The sequence below is a fragment of the Saccopteryx leptura genome, chromosome 3 (assembly GCF_036850995.1).
Source record: "Saccopteryx leptura isolate mSacLep1 chromosome 3, mSacLep1_pri_phased_curated, whole genome shotgun sequence".
Taxonomy (NCBI): domain Eukaryota; kingdom Metazoa; phylum Chordata; class Mammalia; order Chiroptera; family Emballonuridae; genus Saccopteryx; species Saccopteryx leptura.
In genome coordinates, this window is record NC_089505.1 from 164,338,482 (window position 1) to 164,360,512 (window position 22,031).

Genomic DNA, 22,031 nt, shown 5'->3' on the forward strand with positions numbered 1-22,031 from the left:
TCAATTTAAATAAAACTAAAAAAAAAATTTCCTAGACATTCTCAGGCCCATTAAAAAATATTCTTTACCCTTTGAGTATCCCAATTAGTAAAAGTTACAAAATTATAGACACACAGATTCTATAAAATCAAATGTTAAGATCTGAAAACTGAAATAACCTCTTATTTACCAGCATCATCACCTCTGCTCAAGCTGAGTTTGAAAAACAAACATCTCTAACCTCTCACGCCGCTGCCTTTCAATGTCCAGTTCATCAGTTCTTGCCTTTTAATATGTATATAAATAAATCACACACACCCTTTTAAACTGCAGACTAAATATGTTCTTGATGTCAACAGCCTTTGCAATTTAGTAACTTTATTGAAAAAAAAACAAACACATGTGAAAAACAAAACAAGGACCTCTAACAGCTTTATTAGCTGCAATAATATGCATTATTTGTAATTATATATTATAAATTATAAAGTACATATAACATAATTATAACAAAAAGTTTAGTTTTGAAAAACATTTTATTCAAGAATTACATAATTTCAAATATCTTCCAAAATACAGTTTCCTAGATTGCTACAAAAGAAAACAAATTCAATAAGAAATTTAAATCATTAAATATGTTTTACTAGTATATACATACATAATGCCAAGCGATGAACATTTAGCCCTGGAATGCGTACCATGTCTTTTGTTTTTCCTTATTAAAGGCTCAATGCAGCACTTTACACAGGCTATGTACAACAGGCAAGTTCAGTGATCACGAGCACTTGACATTAGCTGCCTTGGTTTATAACTGGGGTAGTTTGTCAACAGGGGTGTCAAATTTGAAGTCTGTAGGAAACAGATCTGGGGCCCGAGGATAGATCAGTCTGTAGGACTGTCTGATTGTAACATCAGCAACACCAGCAATATCTCCAATTTCTGAAAGACAAAAATCAAAATATTGAAAGTGTAACTTCTATCCTACCTGCTTCCTACTACCTGAATTTCAATTTGTGAGATATGGTTGTATAAAATGCCAAAGTAAAAAAATCAAAAATACCAATTTTTAGAAAATGATGATGGAATTACATACTAAAAGTCAAAAGCAGGGCTAAAACTAAGAACAATAACAATAATAGTATTTATTACCTCAAAGCATTATCATATCAGTATTAAAAGTTTTACTATATGGAAAACACCTGAACAGTGCTCAGGGCATAGCATGAGTGATAGAGTGGTAACTGTTATACTGATCATCATTTATTTATTTTTTACAGAGACAGAGAGTGAGTCAGAGAGAGGGATAGATAGGGACAGACAGACAGGAATGGAGAGATGAGAAGCATCAATCATCAGTTTTTCATTGTGACACCTTAGTTGTTCATTGATTGCTTTCTCATATGTGGGCAGGCCTTCAGCAGACCGAGTAACCCCTTGCTCGAGCCAGCGACCTTGGGTCCAAGCTGGTGAGCCTTGCTCAAACCAGATGAGCCCGCACTCAAGCTGGCGACCTCGGAGTCTCGAACCTGGGTCCTCTGCATCCCAGTCCAACGCTCTATCCATTGCGCCACTGCCTGGTCAGGCTGACCCATCATATCTTAACTGATATCTTTTTCTTTACAATATATCCTTTGGGAATCATAAAAGGAATCCATGAATACTTTTTTGTGCAGTAATTCACTTTCTTATATGTTTAAAAGTTCCCCTGCAACATCTCCTAGCTAACTTCTGTTAAGAGGCTAAAACCAAAAATAGGATCATAAATATTGTTCTACAGCTTCTTTTTCGTACTTGGTACATCCTGATATAATAATATACATCAAATAGCTGTATATTATAGTAAAATGTAGATTTTTTTTTTTTTGAGAGAGAGACAGGCAGGCAGGGAGAGATGAGAAACATCATCAACTCATACCAGCCAAGCCAGTGACCCCTTGCTCAAGCTGGTGAGCCAGCGCTCAAACCAGATGAACCCATGCTCAAGCCGGCAACCTTGGGTTCCGAACCTGGTACCTTAGCATCCCAGGCTGACCCGGTATCCTCTGCACCACCACCAGTCAGATTGGATCCTTTCACTATTATAAACACATAGTTAAACATATATATTTAGAGCTCTATGAAGATTGTTCATATGAGACTTTCTACAGTCTATTATAAAATCGTAAAAGTAACCCTTTAAAGTCATCACTTTTTTTCCTTCTTTTTTTTTTTTTTTTTTTTTTTTTTTTTTAAAGTGTCTAGTTTTCTTTTTTTTTTTTTTTTTAATTTTTTTTCAAGATTTTTTTATTTATTCATTATAGAGAGGGGAGAGAGAGAGAGAAGGGGGAGGAGCAGGAAGCATCAACTCCCATATGTGCCTTGACCAGGCAAGCCCAGGGTTTTGAACCGGCAACCTCAGCGTTTCCAGGTTGATGCTTTATCCACTGCGCCACCACAGGTCAGGCCTCCTTCTTTTTATTAAAAGAAGCTCTAAAGGACTACCACTGCACAATTATTTGGTTAGTTATAAATATATACTTCATTAAAATGGATTTTTAAAACATGCTATATAATAGAATTCTTTTTACCACCTTTTCACAGTCAGTTCAAATATTGAGGTTTTAAAGATTTCCAGCGTGACAGCCTGCCATCGGTGTACAATTAACTGATTTTAAATATCCTTATCATGTATTACATCATTCTAGACATAGGTACTGATGCATGCCAACTACAAATAGCAAATGGCTGCCGGGCAGGGAAGAAACAGGCCTTCAATTTCAATGAAACCCTTCATATAAAACACATGCAAGCCTGACCAGGAGGTGGCACAGTGGGGAGAGCCTCAACCTGGGATACTGAGGGATGCTGACGACCGAGGTTTGAAACCCCAAGGTCACTAGTTTGAGCCTGGGCTCACTAGCTTGAATACGAGATCATTCACATGATCCCACACTCTGGCTTGAGCCCAAAGGTCACTGGCTTGGCTGAAGCGCCCCCCGCAGTCAAGGCATGTATGAAAAGCAATCAATGAACAACTCAGGTGCTGCAACTACGAGTTGATACTTCTCCTCTCCCTTCCTTCCTGTCTTTCTATGTCTTTGTCCAGTATTCCCTCTCTCTCTCTCTCTCTTTTTTTCCTTTGGTGCTGAAACATGAGAACAAACCCTCTCTCTTAAAGAAAAAAAAAAAAGGCAAAAGAAAGTGCCAAGACCAACATTTTTGTGCTGTTGATTAGATAAACTTTATGACTAGCAATCAAAGTAAGGACCACCTGTGCCTCACTTCAGCTTATAAATTCTATCAGAAGACTCAAAATTTCCTTCCGGAATATGAGTGCAGGCCAAAGGCAATCAATAATGGTATATTTAAATAACTAACAGTTGGCTGTTGCTTTCTAACCATTCGTCTATATAATTTATTTCGTTGGTGGATACAGAAGCATGGCCTAAGCCAAGGTGAAAGGCTGTTCTGAACAGGGTATTTATAAAGTGACTGCAGCAAGCAATTTCATTACCACACTTTTAAATTCAGAATTAACAACTCTTTTTCTTTATAAATCATTTTGAGGGTCACAGAATTAATGAATTCATGCTTGTAAAGAAATTCACTTTAGGCCTGACCTGTGGTGGCACAGTGGATAAAGCATTTACCTGGAACACTGAGGTCACCGGTTCAAAACCCTGGGCTTGGCTGGTCAAGGCACATATGGGAGTTGATGCTTCCTGCTCCTCCCTCCTTTCTCTCTCTCTCTTTCTCTCTCTCTCTCTCATTCTAACTCTCTCTCCTCTCTAAAATGAATAAATAAAATAAAATAAAAATCACTTTAATACTTGTTTGATAACAACAATAAATTAAAAAATGGCTTTAGAAAGTGGGAACTTCTTATGCCAGCCTTTTCTTTAAGAAACTGTAGACAGCCTGACCAGGCCATGGCACAGTGGATAGTGTTGGACTGGGACTAAGAGGACCCAGGTTCGAAACCCTGAGGGTTGCTGGCTTGAGCCCAAAGGTCACTGGCTTGAAGCCCAAGGTCGCTAGCTTGAGCAAGGGGTCACTTGCTCTGCTGTAGTCCCCCCCCCCTCGTCAAGGCACATATGAGAAAGCAATGAACAACTAAGGAGCTGTAACAAAGAATTGATGCTTCTCATCTCTCTCCCTTCCTGTCTGTCTGTCCCTCTCTGACTCTCCATCTAAAAAAGGAACTGTAGACAAGGAGGAAAACCGGCTTCACAGAATGTTCCAGCTCAATGGCCAGGTGGTGGGAAACAAAGCACAGCCTCCTCAAGAGTTAAAAAGGTAAGTTTTTGCCTGACCAGGAGGTGACGCAGTGGATAGAGCGTCAAACTGGGACACAAAGGACCCAGGTCCAAAGCCCCGAGGTTGCCGGCTTGAGCACGGACGAGCTTACCAGCTTGAGTGTGAGGCCACTAGTTTGAACATAGGATCATAGACACGACCCCATGGTCGCTGGCTTAAGCCCAAGGTCACTGGCTTGAGCAAGGGGTCATTCGCTCTCCTGTAGCCCCCCGGTCAAGGCACATCTGAGAAAGCAATCAATGAACAACTAAGGTGCCGCAATGAAGAACTGATGATTCTCATCTCTCTCCCTTCCTGTCTGTCTCTATCTGACCCTCTCTCTGTCTCTCTCTCTCTCTCTGTGTCACACACACAAAAAGGTAAGTTTTATTCAATAAGAGGAGGAAAAATGTACTCATAATAACCAGGAAAATACAAAAATCTCTAAAAATGAAAATATACAAACTAAAATAATTCAAATGGAACAAATGGTAACTGTACAAAGGGTTATACCTCTAAACATTTATATTTAGAACACCTAAAAGGGAAATACTATATTTCTTAAGTTCTGATTCTAAGGAACCATTTCTTAAATGTGGGTTCTGGACACTTAACAGCTTCACACTTAAAATGCAAATAGAGCCACACACTTCAGCCACCCAGGGTCGGCATTCCTCCCCCTACCTTTCTGGGTCCTCTTCTCAGCGGAAGCCTGGGAGGCCATGTATATGGCGGCTGCCGCCACAGATATGGGGCTTCTTCCAGGAACCAGGTCCAGCTCCACAGCCTTGCGGGCTATGTGTGTGGCTGCCATCTGCACTTGTTTAGGAAGGCAAAGGTTCGAACAAAACCTGGACATGAAGTCCCCAGTTGTAATCAAATCCACACTGGTTTCTAAAGCTTTCAAAATAAGTTTAAAACAGCGGCCAATTTCTTTCTTTGAAATTCGTGACACAGCACATATTTCTAAAAGAAAAAAAATGTAAGTAAATCCACATAAGCCATATAGTTCATTTTAAAATCTATCATTTCAGATTACAAAATATATTCTAATAGCAAAAAATTGAACCATGCTTCTCAGAGGAATCCCAAAAGAGCTCATTTAAAATGTCTTCTAATTTACATGTTTATCAACCTAAAGAATTTTTTTGTTAAATGTAGATCTTAATATTTCAAAATATTATCTCTGAAGTTTCAATTTATACAAATAAGTTTGTTCAATCAAACACTTCTTTAATATTTATAGATTAATTCACTATAAGAAATATATCAAGGAGATGAAGAAAATACTCAAGCTAAATTAAGAATGCTTCTCAAGGTGTACAATGTCACATGGACAGTTATTCTTGTGATTACAGGCTAAGGAGATGACATTCTTGATCCTGTTAATCTGAAAATTTAACTACCATACACTTTCAAAATATGTATTAACAAAAGCCTGACTTTTACTTCTAATAAAAAAAGATGATAAAGGCCATCATTGCCTCTTCATATTGCCATAAGAAAATGTAAAAATTAAACATTCACACTTAAAGGTTAATTACAGTCTTAAGCCAAAAGAACTTTGGCTGGTAAGGTCAGTACAAGTATCATAGCGATACTGAATAGATGGTAATTGTATTCATGGATCAACTGTAAACTGGATAAAAAATACTAGTTCTCTCAAAGCCTCCAACTTAAGTGTGAAAAGTGCAAATTATATAACTCAAGAGAAAAAATTTCACTGATGCTTTCTAATGGCTGACTCCCTCACCTGTAGAGACCTGGCTATAAGCAGAAACGGTTTTCCATGCATCAAATTTATAGACTGGCCTGACCAGGCAGTGGCGCAGTGGATAGAGCATCGAACTGGGATGGGGAGGACCCAGGTTCGAGACCCTGAGGTCGCCAGCTTGAGCGCGGGCTCATCTGGTTTGAGCAAAGCTCACCAGCTAGAGCCCAAGGTCACTGGCTCGATCAAGGGATCACTCGGTCTGCTGTAGCTCCCAGTCAAGGCACATATGAGAAAGCAATCAATGAACAACTAAGGAACTGCAACGAAGAATTGATGTTTCTCATCTCTCTCCCTTCCTGTCTGTCTGTCCCTATCTGTCCCTCTCTCTGACTCTCCCTGCCACAAAAAAAAAAAATAAAAATTTACAGACTGACTACAAAGTCCTACTCTGGCTTACAGGCCTCAAAATTCACAAAATACTATTAGTTCAAAGACCTTCCTACCAATTAACGCAGGGCTTACATGGACTAAAGTGACTTTACATGGGAAAACAGCCGATAGAGAACAAAGAACCGAGAATAAATTTCTGTCAAGGAACAAAATAAGTAGGCATTTGGAAATTATACCTAGGTTGGTCTGACCTGTGGTGGCGCAGTGGATAAAGCGTCAACCTGGAAACGCTGAGGATGCCGGTTCAAAACCCTGGGCTTGCCTGGTCAAGGCACAAATGGGAGTTGATGCTTCCTGCTCCTCCCCCCCTTCTCTCTCTCTCTCTCTCTCTCTCTCTCTCTCTGTCTCCTCTCTATAATGAATAAATAAAATCTTTAAAAAAAAATTAAAAAAAAAAAGAAAAAGAAATTATACCTAGGCGAATTACTGTATGTGACCATAAAGGCATGACACAGCTACTCAGTGTCAAAGCTGCATGACTTGAGTCTGTTACCTGAATGTGACAGAGATAACATTTCTATCTATGCAACTAAAGCTTACCTTTAAATGTCCTAGGAACCCCTTCTTGTCTACAGGCAATATAGAGACAAGCAGAAGCTATGGCATCATTAGCTCTTCCCTTCAGGCTCTTCTGTTCATACACTTGCTTGAATAAATTATTTGTTCGATCCTTCAAAGCAGAGAAACTAAGTTTAATTAACTCTAGGCCATTTAATTAGTTGCAATATCAAAATTTCATGTGTTCATTAAATGATGCTAAGTCAATGACAGAATGGCTTAAAGGAGACGGGAACTTACAACTATATTTCTAGGGAGGTTGATTCTGTCTGCCATGGTAGTAATTTCCTTGAACGCATTCATCATTGCCCGATCAGAGCTACTCATTGTTCTCCGATTTTGGTACTTAGAATTGCCAAATTCATCAAAACTTGCAGCTCCTGTGCCCTATAAAACAAAGTATTATAACTTTATATAAGAAATTTTAAAGACTGAAAAGAATAATTTCTAAGAAAACATAACTTATATAATCTGACTCCATATGCTCAAGAAATCTACCCTGTTCCTCAATAGAAAAGGTACCAGGTTAAAGTGGTTGTAGAGCTGTTTTCTATCACATACTTTAAAGGTAAGAATATCTATTATTTGAGAATCTAATAACAAATTATCATATCAACAGACCTAAGAAGAAAATTCAAATGGTCCTCTCCAATGGAGCTATAAAAAGGCAAGTAAACAAAACTCAAAATCCATTTTTTGAAAAAATCTGGTAAAACACTAGAAATGAATACTTTCCCAAATGAGCCTTTTTTTTTTTAGCTTTTTCCTATTAGAAACTCACTCTCCCGGGCCTACAGCTAACAAAATGATGAACAGAGAAATCTCTGCAGCGTAAGAGTCAGAAGACAAAGACATATCCCACCACTACCACTTTGTGGCACTGTACTAGAAAAGCTAGCCAATATAATGTAACTATAATTATATAACAATTACAGGTATATAAATTATATTAGTATAACTTTGTTAAAGTTAGCCAAGAGAAAAATCAGAAGTACAAACCTAAGAAGGAAATAATAAACTATTCACAGATAGTATCTTTGTCTACCTAGAATACTCAAGAAAATCACTTAAACCTGACCAGGAGGTGGAGCAGTGGATAGAGCGTTGGTCTGGGATGTGGAGGACCCAGGTTCGAGACCCTGAGGTCACCAGCTTGAGCGTGGGTTCATCTGGTTTGAGCAAGTTTCACCAATTTGAGCCCAAGGTTGCTGGCTCAAGCAAGGGGTTACTGGGTCTGCTGTAGCCCCCGGGTCAAGGCATATATGAGAGATCAATCAATGAACAACTAAGGAGCCTCTACGAAGAATTGATGTTTCTCATCTCTCTCCCTTCTTGTCTGTCTGTCCCTCTCTCTGACTCTGCCACAAAAAAAGAAAAATCACTTAAAAACTGCTATGACTAAGAATTCATGAGTGTCAAGACCAAAATTGACAAAGATCAATAATCTTTCTTTGTGTGTGTGTGTGTGTGTGTGAGAGAGAGAGAGAGAGAGACACACACACACACAGAGAGAGGGACAGATAAGGACAGACAGAAAAGGAAAGGAGAGAGATGAAAAGCATCAGTTCCTTAGAGCGTCGGCCTAGCGTGCGGAGGACCCGGGTTCGATTCCCGGCCAGGGCACACAGGAGAAGCACCCATTTGCTTCTCCACCCCTCCGCCGTGCTTTCCTCTCTGTCTCTCTCTTCCCCTCCCGCAGCCAAGGCTCCATTGGAGCAAAGATGGCCCGGGCGCTGGGGATGGCTCTGTGGCCTCTGCCTCAGGTGCTAGAGTGGCTCTGGTCGCAACATGGCGACGCCCAGGATGGGCAGAGCATCGCCCCCTGGTGGACAGAGCTTCACCCCTGGTGGGCGTGCCGGGTGGATCCCGGTAGGGCGCATGCGGGAGTCTGTCTGACTGTCTCTCCCTGTTTCCAGTTTCAGAAAAATGAAAAAAAAAAAAAAAAAAAAAAAAGAAGAAAAGCATCAGTTCTTCGTTGCGGTACCTTGGTTGCTCATTGACTGCTTTCTCATTGATGCCTTGACTGGGGGCGGCTACAGCAAAGCGAGTGATCCCTTACTCAAGCCAGCGACCTTTGGGCTCAAGCCAGCAACCACGGGGTCATGTCTATGATCCCACGTTAAGCCAGTGACCCTGCATTTAAGCTGGTGAGCCTGCACTAAAGCCAGATGAGCCCACACTCAAACCAGCGACCTCAGGGTTTTGAACCTGGGTCCTCTGCACCCCAGAGTGACATGCTATCCACTGCACCACTGCCTGTTCAGGCATCAGTAATCTTATATGTATAATTAACCAGTTAGAAGACAATAAAAGGAAAACATTCCAATTTCAACATCAACAAAAAGATATCTAGGAATCAACTGAAGAAATGTACTAGACCTTCATGGAAAAACTTTAAAATATCCAAAGGACACTTATGACCTGGGGAAATGAAAAGGCATACTAGTTTTTTAGATAGGAAGATTTATCATGAAGTTGCTTTTTCCTAAGTCAATTTGTAATTATAAAGTTAACCAAAATCTCAGTGAAAATAATACGTTTTTTGTTTTTTCCACTAAACAAAGTGGTCCTTTACATGGAAATGACTAGTGAATAAAATACAGAAAAATAAGAGCAGAGTGAAGGACTAATGCCACCAGATATTAAAACAGTGTGGTACAGCATCTGACTAATTAGACTAGGATAGAGAATGGGTAGAAAGTCCAGGAATTTTCCCAACTACATTAAAAAATTTAGTATCATTGATCCTTGAGTAACACAGGTTTGAACTGTGTTATATGTGAATTTTTTTCAATATATACATACAGTACTGTACATATATCTTCTTTATTTTTTTTCTTACTTTACTGTAAGAATATAGTATATAATACATATAACATATAAGAAAAAGAGAAGAGATTGCTTACGTTCTAGGAACATATCAATATAAACTCATGGAGGTCATACTATATATGCATTCAGTGTAATTTTGGGCCAAAATGTGCTTCAGGAAAACAAGGAACTGAGATATCAAGACTAATTCTGATCTGCTGGCTTCCCCTTTAAGAGGGAAGCAATGCATAAGGCAACCATCACTCACAATGGTATTATTGTCAAACCTTACTCTCAGGTCAAGACTCCTCACTGGGGCAGTGACTGATACTTTTTTTTTTTTTATAATTTTTATTTATTTATTTATTCATTTTAGAGGGGGGAGAGAGAAAGAGAGAGAGAGAGAGAAGGGGGAGGAGCAGGAAGCATCAACTCCCATATGTGCCTTGACCAGGCAAGCCAGGGTTTTGAACTGGCAACCTCAGTGTTTCCAGGTTGACACCTTATCCACTGCGCCACCACAGGTCAGGCCGTGACTGATACTTTTGCAAAGTTCCCAAACTCCTAGGTCTTTGGTCAGGCCTCACTTGATATTTACCTTGCCAATCATGGTAGACAAATCTCCGTCACTCAGAAGAGGATTCTGAGAATCACCAACTCTAGATGGATCTTTTGTTGCTTTATCATTGCTGAAAGTTCTCCATTCAGATCCCACATCAATAACCCGGTCACCTAAAAATATAAGCACAAATCTAAATAGTCTTGTCAAGACAGCGTTTACTTAACACTGTCTAAAACACCCAACTCGACCCTTTTATTCCAAGGAAATCTCAACATGGACATCTAGGCTCCAGCTTAAGTATCATGTCTCACACAATTGTCCTAAAGCATTCCTTTAATTATTGTGCCAGTCCAATATTAACCCTCTAAAACATTATGCTATGATTAGTCATATTCTAACTCTTGGAAGAAAAAAAGAATTAAAGACAAATAAAATAAACCTATTCATATGTGATGCAAAGATAAGAGTTAATATAATAATTCTGAACAAAAGTTCGTACAAAATGTACAACAGGCAATAAAAAAAACAGTAAACACTATTCACAAGTATATCGATGCAGACAGGTTAATATAAAAAACACTAAGCTTTGCCTGACCGGTGGAGATGCAGTGGATAGAGCATCGACCTACAATGCTGAGGACTCAGGTTCGAAACCCCAAAGTCGCCGGCTTGAGCCGAAAGGTCGCTGGCTTAAGCCCAGAGTCCCCTGGTCAAGATACAAGACGCAATAAATGAAAAACTAAAGTGCACAACTGCCAGTTGATGCTCCTCATCTCGCTCCCTCTTCTCCCCTCCCCCAAGAAAACTAAGTTTTCATGGGAAATACTTTGTAAAGAATCCTATGCTTATATTTTAGTAAATAATTAATGAAAAAATATTTTGTGGCCAAATAATTTATAAAGAATCAACTTTAGGCCTAGATCAGTGAGAAGAAAGCCAAGTAGGCAAATTTTTCTTTTTAAGCAATCAGTGACTATGTCATGCCAAGAAACCAGACATGAATGGATGTGATTCATTTCTGCTTTGGGGGAAATGCTCAATACATAGGAGACAAAAATTAACACTGAACACTTGCATATGCTAGTCATTGTGCCCTTTATAAATGCTCTCTTTTAAAGGCAGGTGTCACTTTTATTGCCACTTTAGAAATAAGCTTAATTCGCCTAAGTCACAGCTAGAACTGAAATATGTGTCAGACTGCAGTCTGTTCTATACACAGCATTTGTTAAACATGAGCTCTCCCACCAGTGTGTGATAAAGAAGAAAGCAGGAACCAGACTATCTTCTTCAGGGCCTATACACAACCCACAGAAAGGAGGCGGGCACGGCAGCAATCACTTACCCTCAGCAATGAAAAGAAGTACTGGTACCGACAGTAAATTAATAAAACGCTTGAGTGTGGACTCTACCACTTGCTGCTTAACCTTGGACAAATTACCTCCTTTCTGTGCCTTCGCTTTCTCAGCTTTAAATTTCCCCAATAACTTCACATTTTAAAGATTACAAAGATTAAACAGTAAGCTAATATAGTAGAAATAGTGCATGTCAAGTTCTTTAAAAGCAGTTTGACTGAGTGTTTGATATTAGTCACTTTCTGCTATAAACATGAAAATAAGCCTGACTAGGCAGTGGCGCAGCGGGTAAAGCGTCGGGATGCGGAAGACCCAGGTTCAAGACCCCGAGGTCGCCAGCTTGAGCGCGGGCTCATCTGGTTTGAGCAAAAGCTCACCAGCTTGAGCCCAAGGTCGCTGGCTCAAGCAAGGGGTTACTCGGTCTGCTGAAGGCCCGCGGTCAAGGCACATATGAGAAAGCAATCAATGAACAACTAAGGTGTTGCAACATGCAACGAAAACGAATGATTGATGCTTCTCATCTCTTCATTCCTGTCTGTCTGTCCCTGTCTATCTCTCTCTCTGTCTCTGTAAAAGAAAAAAAAAAAAATTAAAAAAAAAAAAAAAAAACAACAACAAAAAAAACATGAAAATAAGACTGCAGATGTTCTAACATTCCCGGCCTTTTGGTGGGGGAAATGAGAGGCACCGCTTGTAAAACACTAATCCCTATTACACTTTAAGAGTAGCAGAGTGCTCTGCTGCAGGCAGTTGCAAGGATAGCAAAAGAGCTGAGAAAAGAACAGAAGGAACTCAATGTAGACTGCTAAACTGGTGACCTATTTTTATATGGTATATTAAAGAGTATAGGGATCATAATCTAATCTTAGTGTTAGAAAGCCGGTAAATGTAAAGAGTAATTCCTGGTGGTTTTGGAAAATTGGTTTTTCTTTGAACACTCAAATCACTTGGTAGTACCCAGGTATCACTTGGACTATTAGGTGTCCATGTCACAAGGGAGATGACCTAACAAGGAAACTTCTCAAGACTGGAGATTGAGCAGGTGGCCCAAAATGCAGAGCGAAAGGTTACATGGATGGGACTGTTATGATGGATTTATCTGCTTTCTTCTCATAATAACAAACAGTACTAAACCTGGAAAGCAATTCTAATTATTAAGGTTTTAAAAATTTACCTGAAAATAACGTAAAATCTGTAATTGTGCACTGAAGCCTACTACATTAAACAAAGTTCATATCTCCGTTTTATTTTTTATTTTTTGTGTGAGAGAGAGAGGCAGATTGAGAGACGGGGAGATACAGACAGGAAGGGAGAGAGATGAGAAGCATTCACATGTAGTTGTGGCACTTTAGTTGTTCATTGATTGCTTTTTCATATGTGCCTTGACGTGGGGCTTTAGCCAAGCCAGCGACCTTTGGGCTCAAGCTAGCGTCTATGGGGTCATATCTATGATCCCATGCGCAAGCCAGTGACTCTGCATTCAAGCCAGCCACCTTGGTGTTTTGAACCTGGGACCTATGCATCTCAGGTCAATGCTCTACCCACTGTACCACCACCTGGTTAGGTCATATCTCCGTTTTATAAAAGAATAAATAAACTAAAAATATATATATATGTATAAGCAAAACAAAACAACCTGTAATTCCAATACCCAGAGACAGCCACTATAAATAATATTTTATATATATTCTTTCTGACTTTTTGGGTCAAGTGTATAAGTACCGTATTTCCCCACGTATAAGACGTACCATTTCCCAAAAATATTTGGGTTCTAAACACTGGGTGCATCTTATACAATGGTTTTAGATTTTTAAACCTGCATTTCCCACTTTTTTTGTGCTTGTTTTTGCAGTCAGTGATTTTTTTATTTGCATTTCCAGATTCTTCGTGTTTGTTGTCTTTGACCTCATTGTACCTGGGTGAAAAGATCCTGGGGTAATATCAAGATTGAGAACATTTGTCAAGTCATTTAAGAAGTGGGGCATTTCGGGTTTGACCTATGGTGGCGCAGTGGATAAAGCGTCGACCTGGAAATGCTGAGGTCGCCAGTTTGAAACCCTGGGCTTGCCTGGTCAGGGCACATATGGGAGTTGATGCTTCCAGCTCCTCCCCACCTTCTCTCTCTGTCTCTCTCTCTTCCTTTCTCTCTCCTCTCTAAAATGAATAAATAAAATAAAATAAAAAATTAAAAAAAAAATCCTCAAGGGTTGTAACAGTTACAACTCTGATTAAAAAAAAAAAAAAAAAAAAAAAAAAAAAAGCCCTGGCTGGTTGGCTCAGCGGTAGAGCGTCAGCCTGGCATGCGGGGGACCCGGGTTCGATTCCCGGCCAGGGCACATAGGAGAAGCGCCCATCTGCTTCTCCACCCCCCCCCCCCCTCTTCTTCCTCTCTGTTTCTCTCTTCCCCTCCCGCAGCCAAGGCTCCATTGGAGCAAAGATGGCCCGGGTGCTGGGGATGGCTCCTTGGCCTCTGCCCCAGGCACTAGAGTGGCTCTGGTCGCGGCAGAGCGACACCCCGGAAGGGCAGAGCATCGCCCCTGGTGGGCGCGCCGGTTGGATCCCAGTCGGGCGCATGCGGGAGTCTGTCTGACTGTCTCTCCCCGCTTCCAGCTTCAGAAAAATACAAAAAAAAAAAAAAAAAAAAAAAAAAGTGGGGCATTTCAAATCTCATAAATGGGACTGAGGACAAGGCATAATATTGTGGTACGTCATCAGACACAGATGAGGACAAGCTAATGGGTGGGAGTTTTGACAGTGATGAGGAGTTGTGTGAATTTTATGATGAATAAAACTTGAGTTCAATAACTTTTTGTAATACATTTCTTTCAAATTTCGGGCCCCAAAATTAAGGTGCATCTTATACATTGGAAATATGGTATTTTTTCCTAAAATTAAAATTAAATCACATTGTTCCTGTTCCATGACAAGATCTTTTTCACTAAATTTCTATCGTAAATACCAAAGCAAGATTTTGAGATAAAGTCTGGTCTCTTTAATAGCATCTAGAGATTAAAGTGGTACTACACTGTCTCCACACACTTTTCAAAGGAGGAAAAGTAAATCTAACTTTTTCATAGTGAAATAAAAGCAAACATACACAAAATAAAAAACTGTGACCTTCAAGTCTAGAATTACTTCCTAAATTATAAGTTCAAAAAATTGTCAAATGTCATCAACTTGTAATATTTTAATTAACACAATTAATGTTTTAAGAGAACAATGCAAATGAAAACACAGGTATCTATGCTCACATCTTTTAATTCTCTAGAAATCTAAAAATAAAGTATTATTTAGCCAAGATACCTCATATTTCGTAGCATTCTCCTTTTGGCTCCAAAGCAACTGCCTATGAGTTTCTGTTACTGCTTACTTCATACTGCCTAAAGACAAACTGGATTGGGGGTGGGGAAATCTGGCCTAGGACAGGATAAAGAGAAAACTCAAACCTGAGTCATGATGTAATTTTTCCACATATGAGGAAATGATCTACATGACTCATTCAACAATCTCTGGTTTGTGCCAAGAGCTACTGCCTCTTTTTGTATTTTACTGCTCAAAACAGTACTTATAAGAAATTTCCAAAATAACTCAAATAACAATCATGAAACTACAAGTAGACCATCAGATTAAGTGCATGAGCAGTAAGAAAGAGGGCAGACCATTCAGGAAAAAATGTCAGAACACATAAAAGATTTTCATTAAAAGAAAAAAAAAAAACCCTAAGTGAGGTAGCATTTTAAAAGTTGCTTTGGGCCCTGGCCGGTTGGCTCAGGTAGAGCGTCGGCCTGGCGTGCAGAAGTCCCGGGTTCGATTCCCGGCCAGGGCACACAGGAGAAGCGCCCATCTGCTTCTCCACCCCTCCCCCTCTCCTTCCTCTCTGTCTCTCTCTTCCCCTCCCGCAGCCAAGGCTCCAAGCAAAGATGGCCCAGGCGCTGGGGATGGCTCCTTGGCCTCTGCCCCAGGCGCTAGAGTGGCTCTGGTCGCGGCAGAGCTATGCCCGGGGGAGGGGGGGGGGAGGGGGGGCCAGAGGATCGCCCCTGGTGGGCGTGCCGGGTGGATCCCGGTCAGGCGCATGCGGGAGTCTGTCTGACTGTCTCTCCCCGTTTCCGGCTTCAGAAAAATACAAAAAAAAAAAAAAGTTGCTCTGGAAGGAAACTGCAATACAGAATCTTTTCAAGGGATACACGAACAAGGCAGCCATGTTTGGGTATATTCATCTTTTGACAAGGAAGAAGCCTGCCAGTTAGCACGTGTACGTACACACATACCCACAACCTCACACATCCTTTAATGTTCTAGAAACAGAAACACATGTAGATTTGAGGGCAGACACAAAGGAGTTTCACTTTAACATGAACCCGACCTCACTTCCAAATGTTCAATAATATGCATGTACTGACTTGATCATTCAAAAATTAAATACTTTAAGCCCTGGCCGGTTGGCTCAGCGGTAGAGCGTCGGCCTGGCGTGCGGGGGACCCGGGTTCGATTCCCGGCCAGGACACATAGGAGAAGCGCCCATTTGCTTCTCCACCCCCCCCTCCTTCCTCTCTGTCTCTCTCTTCCCCTCCCGCAGCCAAGGCTCCATTGGAGCAAAGATGGCCCGGGCGCTGGGGATGGCTCCTTGGTCTCTGCCCCAGGCGCTAGAGTGGCTCTGGTCGCGGCAGAGCTATGCCCTGGAGGGGCAGAGCATCGCCCCCTGGTGGGCAGAGCGTCGCCCCTGGTGGGTGTGCCGGGTGGATCCCGGTCGGGCGCATGCAGGAGTCTGTCTGACTGTCTCTCCCCGTTTCCAGCTTCAGAAAAATACAAAAAAAACCAAAACAAAACAAAAAATAAATACTTTAAGATCCAGTTAACTGGCTAAAGCTTGAAGTCTTTAAATAGGGCATTTTGTGGTCAATCACTAAAAACTGGGGAGCATTAGAAGGCAGAACTACTGCTTTCAGTCCATACTTGAAAAGACGGGGTGTGTAATGCTGGGGAGCAAAGATGGTGACCAAGAAGGAGACAGTGACCTAGGTTTCCTTCCTCTCTAAGTCTTACTCTACATAGGATGGGTTCCACCTACCCGGAGCACAGATTTCAGTACTAGCCTAGCAATCCTATATTTGGGTTAAAGTCTCCTTGTGTTTCTCTGGTGCTCTCCCCCAGCTTTGAGTAGTATTATTGTTGTAAGGTACCAAAAAGCTGAAAAATTAATATTGATATTCTAGGAGGAAAGGTCAGGCTTTCCTGTTCCATCTTTCCTTTAGGGAGGGGAGAAGAATGTAGAAGTTTCTGGCTTGCAAGAACAATGGGTCATTTAGTTTTAAATTTAAAATAAAGGTTAACCAAGAAACTTCTTCTTTCAATGGGAGACAGAATTTACATACCACCTTGCATAGATTGTAGTTCCTCCCCCTTCCTGGAATCTAGAGGGTAAAATATCTCTAGACAAAGGAGGGAAGATGAACCCTAAAAGATTTGTAAACATCTTTGATTTTGTTACCTTGAAAGTCTTAATGTTTCTGTGTATCCCCTAAACAAATGTTGTAAGCTTGTGCCATGATGTCATGCTTCCCATCCAACCTGTGTGATCAAGGGTATATAACCAGCCCGAGATGTATTTGGGACACACGATTTGGGTCTGCAAATGCCCCATGTCAGCCAAATGCAGCTGGCCTATTTAATAAATATCCTTTAATAAAACTCTTCAAAATTCATCTGGACTTGGTGTCTCTATGTGAACCCGCAGAAGTGGGGTACAGTACTTTACAACATTATTTGAATGCCCTACATTTTGTGCAAAGGAGAAATGCCATTTTCCGTTGCAGTCCAATACTCACATCCTTTCCAGGGTCAACAGAAGACAGTGGAGGTCTGATCTTCTAGAGCAGCAAGTCCCACTCTGGACCTGCCCACCAGGCCACAATAGGAGTTCGTCAACTTTTATCGGTACTTTTCTTAACCACTCAAAGAGTTTTGTAAAATTAACATCTGACAGAAAGCTTGTATGGGAGGACTTATAATAGCTAAAATAACACTACTGTAGGCCCTGGCCGGTTGGCTCAGTGGTAGAGCGTCGGCCTGGCGTGCGGAAGTCCTGGGTTCGATTCCCAGCCAGGACACACAGGAGAAGCGCCCATCTGCTTCTCCACCTCTCCCCCTCTCCTTCCTCTCTGTCTCTCTCTTCCTCTCCCGCAGCTGAGGCTCCACTGGAGCAAAAGATGGCCCAGGCGCTGGGGATGGCTCCTTGGCCTCTGCCCCAGGCGCTGGAGTGGCTCTGGTCGTGACAGAGCGACGCCCCGGATGGGCAGAGCATCGCCCCCTGGTGGGTGTGCTGGGTGGATCCCGGTCAGGCGCATGCAGGAGTCTGTCTGACTGCTTCCCCGTTTCCAGCTTCAGAAAACAAACAAACAAACAAAAAAACTACTGTAATGTACAATAGGCCTACTCCTCCCTCATCTATAGCATAGATCTCTAACACTGACCAAGTTACCCAACCAGAAAAGCAAACAGTCATTATGGATATTTATGTACTGCACATGTACAGTTTTCTTTTTTTTTTTTTTTTCTTTTTCATTTTTCTGAAGCTGGAAACAGGGAGAGACAGTCAGACAGACTCCCGCATGCGCCCGACCGGGATCCACCCGGCACGCCCACCAGGGGCGGTGCTCTGCCCCCCAGGGGGCGATGCTCTGCCCATCCTGGGCGTCGCCATATTGCGACCAGAGCCACTCTAGCGCCTGAGGCAGAGGCCACAGAGCCATGCCCAGCGCCCGGGCCATCTTTGCTCCAATGGAGCCTTGGCTGCGGGAGGGGAAGAGAGAGACAGAGAGGAAAGTGCGGCGGAGGGGTGGAGAAGCAAATGGGCGCTTCTCCTATGTGCCCTGGCCGGGAATCGAACCCGGGTCCTCCGCACGCTAGGCCGACACATGTACAGTTTTCAATCACTGTATCAGAGTGGCAGGTGTAAAGAGTATTAACTAAGATACTTTATCAGATTCTAAAGAGAAAAAGTTTCATCTCTTTCTTTCTTTTGCTTTCTTTATTTTTTAGTGAGAGGAGGGGAGGCAGACAGACTCCTGCATGTGCCCTGACTGAGGTCCACCCAGCAAGCTCACTAGGGGTGATGCTCTGCCCATCTGGGGCATTGCTGTCGCAACTGGAGCCTTTTAGCAACTGAGGTGGAAGCCATGGAGCCATCCTCAGTGCCCGGGGCCAACTTGCTCTAATCGAGCTTTGGCTGCAGGAGGGGAGGAGAAGAGAGAAATAGAGAGAGAGAAGCGAGAGGGGGAGGGGTGGAGAAGCAGCTGGTCGCTTCTCCTGTGTGCCCGGGTGGGGAATCAGACGCAGGACATTCACAGGCCTGGCCGACGCTCTACCACTGAGCCAACCAGTATTCTCTTTATTTTCTAAGAAATTGAGGATAAATGCCAAAATCATTCACACCAGTTTAAAATGGTTCAACTACTTTGGCACTTTATGATTTGGCAATTCCATTGAAGTATTTACTCACAAAAGTCTCATACAAAAATGTGAACAGCAGCATTATTCGTATTAGCTGAAAACTGAAAAACAACCCAAATGTCCACCAACAATAAAATGTATAGAATGGGCCCTTGCTGGTTGGCTCAGTGGTAGAGCGTCGGTCCAGAGTATGGATGTCCCGAGTTTGATTTCTTGCCAGGGCACAAAGAAATGCCCATCTGCTTCTCCACCCCACCCCTCACACTTCTCTCTCTCTCCTTCTCCTCCCCTCTTGCAGCCATGGCTCCATTAGAGAGAGTTGGCCCTAGGCACTGAGGACGGCTCCATGGCCTCTGCCTCAGGTGCTTAAAAAAAAAACAAAAAGACTCCAGTTGTAACACAGCAAGGACCCCTCTCCTCTTACAAAAAAAGAGTATAGAATGGAATACTCCTCAATCAATAAACTACTGATACATTTCAAAAATACTACTTTTAAACCCCCAAAAAGTCAGTACCAAAAAAGAACATCCTCTATGATTCCATTTACAGGAAGTTCAAACACAGGCAAAAATCACCTGAGGACAGGAATCAGTACAGTGGTTGCTGTTGGGTGGGGATGGGGAGTGGAGGTGACTGGCTAGAAAGAGGCTTAAGAAAACTTCCGAGGGAAGGGAAATGGTCTAAATACCTTGTGTGTTGGTTATATCAATATCTGCCTGCAATGTCAAAATTCAAATGGCAAATCTGAGATCTGACTATTTTACTGTATGCAATTATAACTCAATAAATTAAAAATTAAAATCATTACCACCAAAGTTCTGTTGAGTCTGAATTAAGCTTCACCAAATCTATACATTATCTGGGCAATAACATAACAATTTTTATCAATATTCTTGGACAAGGAAATAGATTCTTTCTCAAGGTCTTCTTTCAGATTATATGTATTTCACATTTAAGACTAGACCTAATTTTTCTTCTGTTAAAAATCTCATTGTCTAAGTAGTAATTGCTATAATAATATTTTATATGCTTAGACCCAACCACTCTTCCAATTGCACAAGTGGGAATCAGATTAATAACAGCACTTCAGTGCTTCCGATGGAAAGTAGACGGGTCATAGTAAATGAGATCTCATCTCATGGTTAGATTATGAAAACTGAAGCGGTGTATAGTGTATTCTCAAACTATAAGTAAATGTTACACTAGATGAAAAATACAGAGAAGTGAAACAGACAGCAAAACTCGGGCTTATAGATTAGAAATGATTCAGAGTGTTTATCTTAATGAAGGCTCTAACTGCCTCCTATTTATCTGATTTTCCCTTTTGAGAAAAATTCAGACTTGACTTCCATCCAGGGTTATGGTCTTGCCCCATCCATCCACAATGGTCCATCACTTAGCAAGACAAATGCTGGCACTAAGACTTCCTAGGAATGACACTTCTTAGCACTGTGGAACCACATTATCCAACCAAAAGGTTGGTCATCAATGCATTCTTTGGATTGATTTATCAACAAAAGGGGGAAGCGTGGACAAAAAGGGGCCACATACTGAACCTGACAAGTTCAAGTGAGGCCTACATGGTAGGTTTACCTTAACTGAGCCCATCTGTTGTCTTTTGCAACTGTACCTATCATAACGTACCTGAATATCATCTTTTCCAGAACCCTCATGACACACTAGCGTAGAGACCATAAACCTCCTCATTGTTATTATCATGTTAATTGTAACCTTTAACTATATCTGCCTTAATGGGATGTCTATTCTATTTTTTATCTAATCCCAGAGATTTCCCTGTCTTGCTTTCTCCCACTTCCCTAATCTATCACCAATGGATTTCCTGTAATTCCTTATGTCTTCCCCTTTGATTCTGATGCATTAAATACGTGGTACAACTGCCACTGTCGGGAGCATTTTCTTAATCCATTGAGATTCTACTTCCCGGCAACTGTCTTCAGTTTGGCTCAAATAAACTCCTAAAAATTGTTTTTAAAAAATAAATGACTATTGGCCCTGGCCGGTTGGCTCAGTGGTAGAGCATCGGCCTGGTGTGCCTCCTTCCTCTCTGTCTCTCTCTTCCCCTCCCGCAGCCAAGGCTCCATTGGAGCAAAGTTGGCCTGAGCGCTGAGGATGGCTCTGTGGCCTCTGCCTCAGGCGACAGAATGGCTCTGGATGCAACAGAGCAAGGCCCCAGATGGGCAGAGCATCACCCCCTGGTGGGCGTGCCGGGGGGGGGGGGGGGGGGGGGAGGGGGGATCCTGGGCAGGCGCATGCAGGAGTCTGTCTGACTGCCTCCCTGTTTCCAACTTCAGAAAAATACCAAAAAAAAAAAAAAAAAAAGACTATTAATTTTTAAAATTTGATCAACATATAGAATCCCATCAGTGGAAAAGAACTTGTTCCCTTTCCAAGCTTAACTCCCATTTCTATTTTATATCTAAAGTACTTGTCAGAACTTCCAAAACAATGCCTTTCATTTAAAAGAGAATGTCTCCAGTATGTCAGTATTATGCATAAAAGTAACAAGTGAACTAAAATAGTCTTCTGTCAAAGCATCGTTCTACTCTAATTCACAGTATCTTACATTAAGAATAAATGTTGAGTTTATTAAATGTCTCATCTTAGCAGATCAAAGGGTTTTTATACATACTGTTTTCTTACATAAAAATTAACCACAGTTGTTTGTGGGTTATTATTCTTCTAGTACTTATGTGTTAGGAAAAATTAAGTTATGGTGGGATAATAAATAATTTCAGAAGTTCGGTGGCTTAAAACAAAGACTTCTTTCTTGTTAATACTACATGTCTATGGAGGAACAGCAGCATGGCTTTCTATGCTGTCAAGATGATGGAATCTTTACCACTTGAGACACAGCCGTCAGCAT

The 22,031-nt window shown here is 41.5% G+C and overlaps 1 protein-coding gene across 1 annotated transcript in view; it reads right to left on the reverse strand.

The window, feature by feature from the left end:
- Window positions 1–493: 493 nt before the first annotated feature.
- GTF2B (general transcription factor IIB) overlaps window positions 494–22,031 on the reverse strand; it is a 40,957-nt gene continuing 19,419 nt past the window's right edge. Inside the window, exons 3-7 of the mRNA XM_066372219.1 lie at window positions 10,383–10,516; window positions 7,214–7,360; window positions 6,956–7,085; window positions 4,936–5,217; window positions 494–915 (exon numbers count right to left, since the gene is read on the reverse strand). Of these exons, the coding sequence (XP_066228316.1) occupies window positions 782–915; window positions 4,936–5,217; window positions 6,956–7,085; window positions 7,214–7,360; window positions 10,383–10,516 (827 nt within the window). The 3' untranslated portion in view covers window positions 494–781. The remainder of the gene's footprint in view (window positions 916–4,935; window positions 5,218–6,955; window positions 7,086–7,213; window positions 7,361–10,382; window positions 10,517–22,031) is intronic.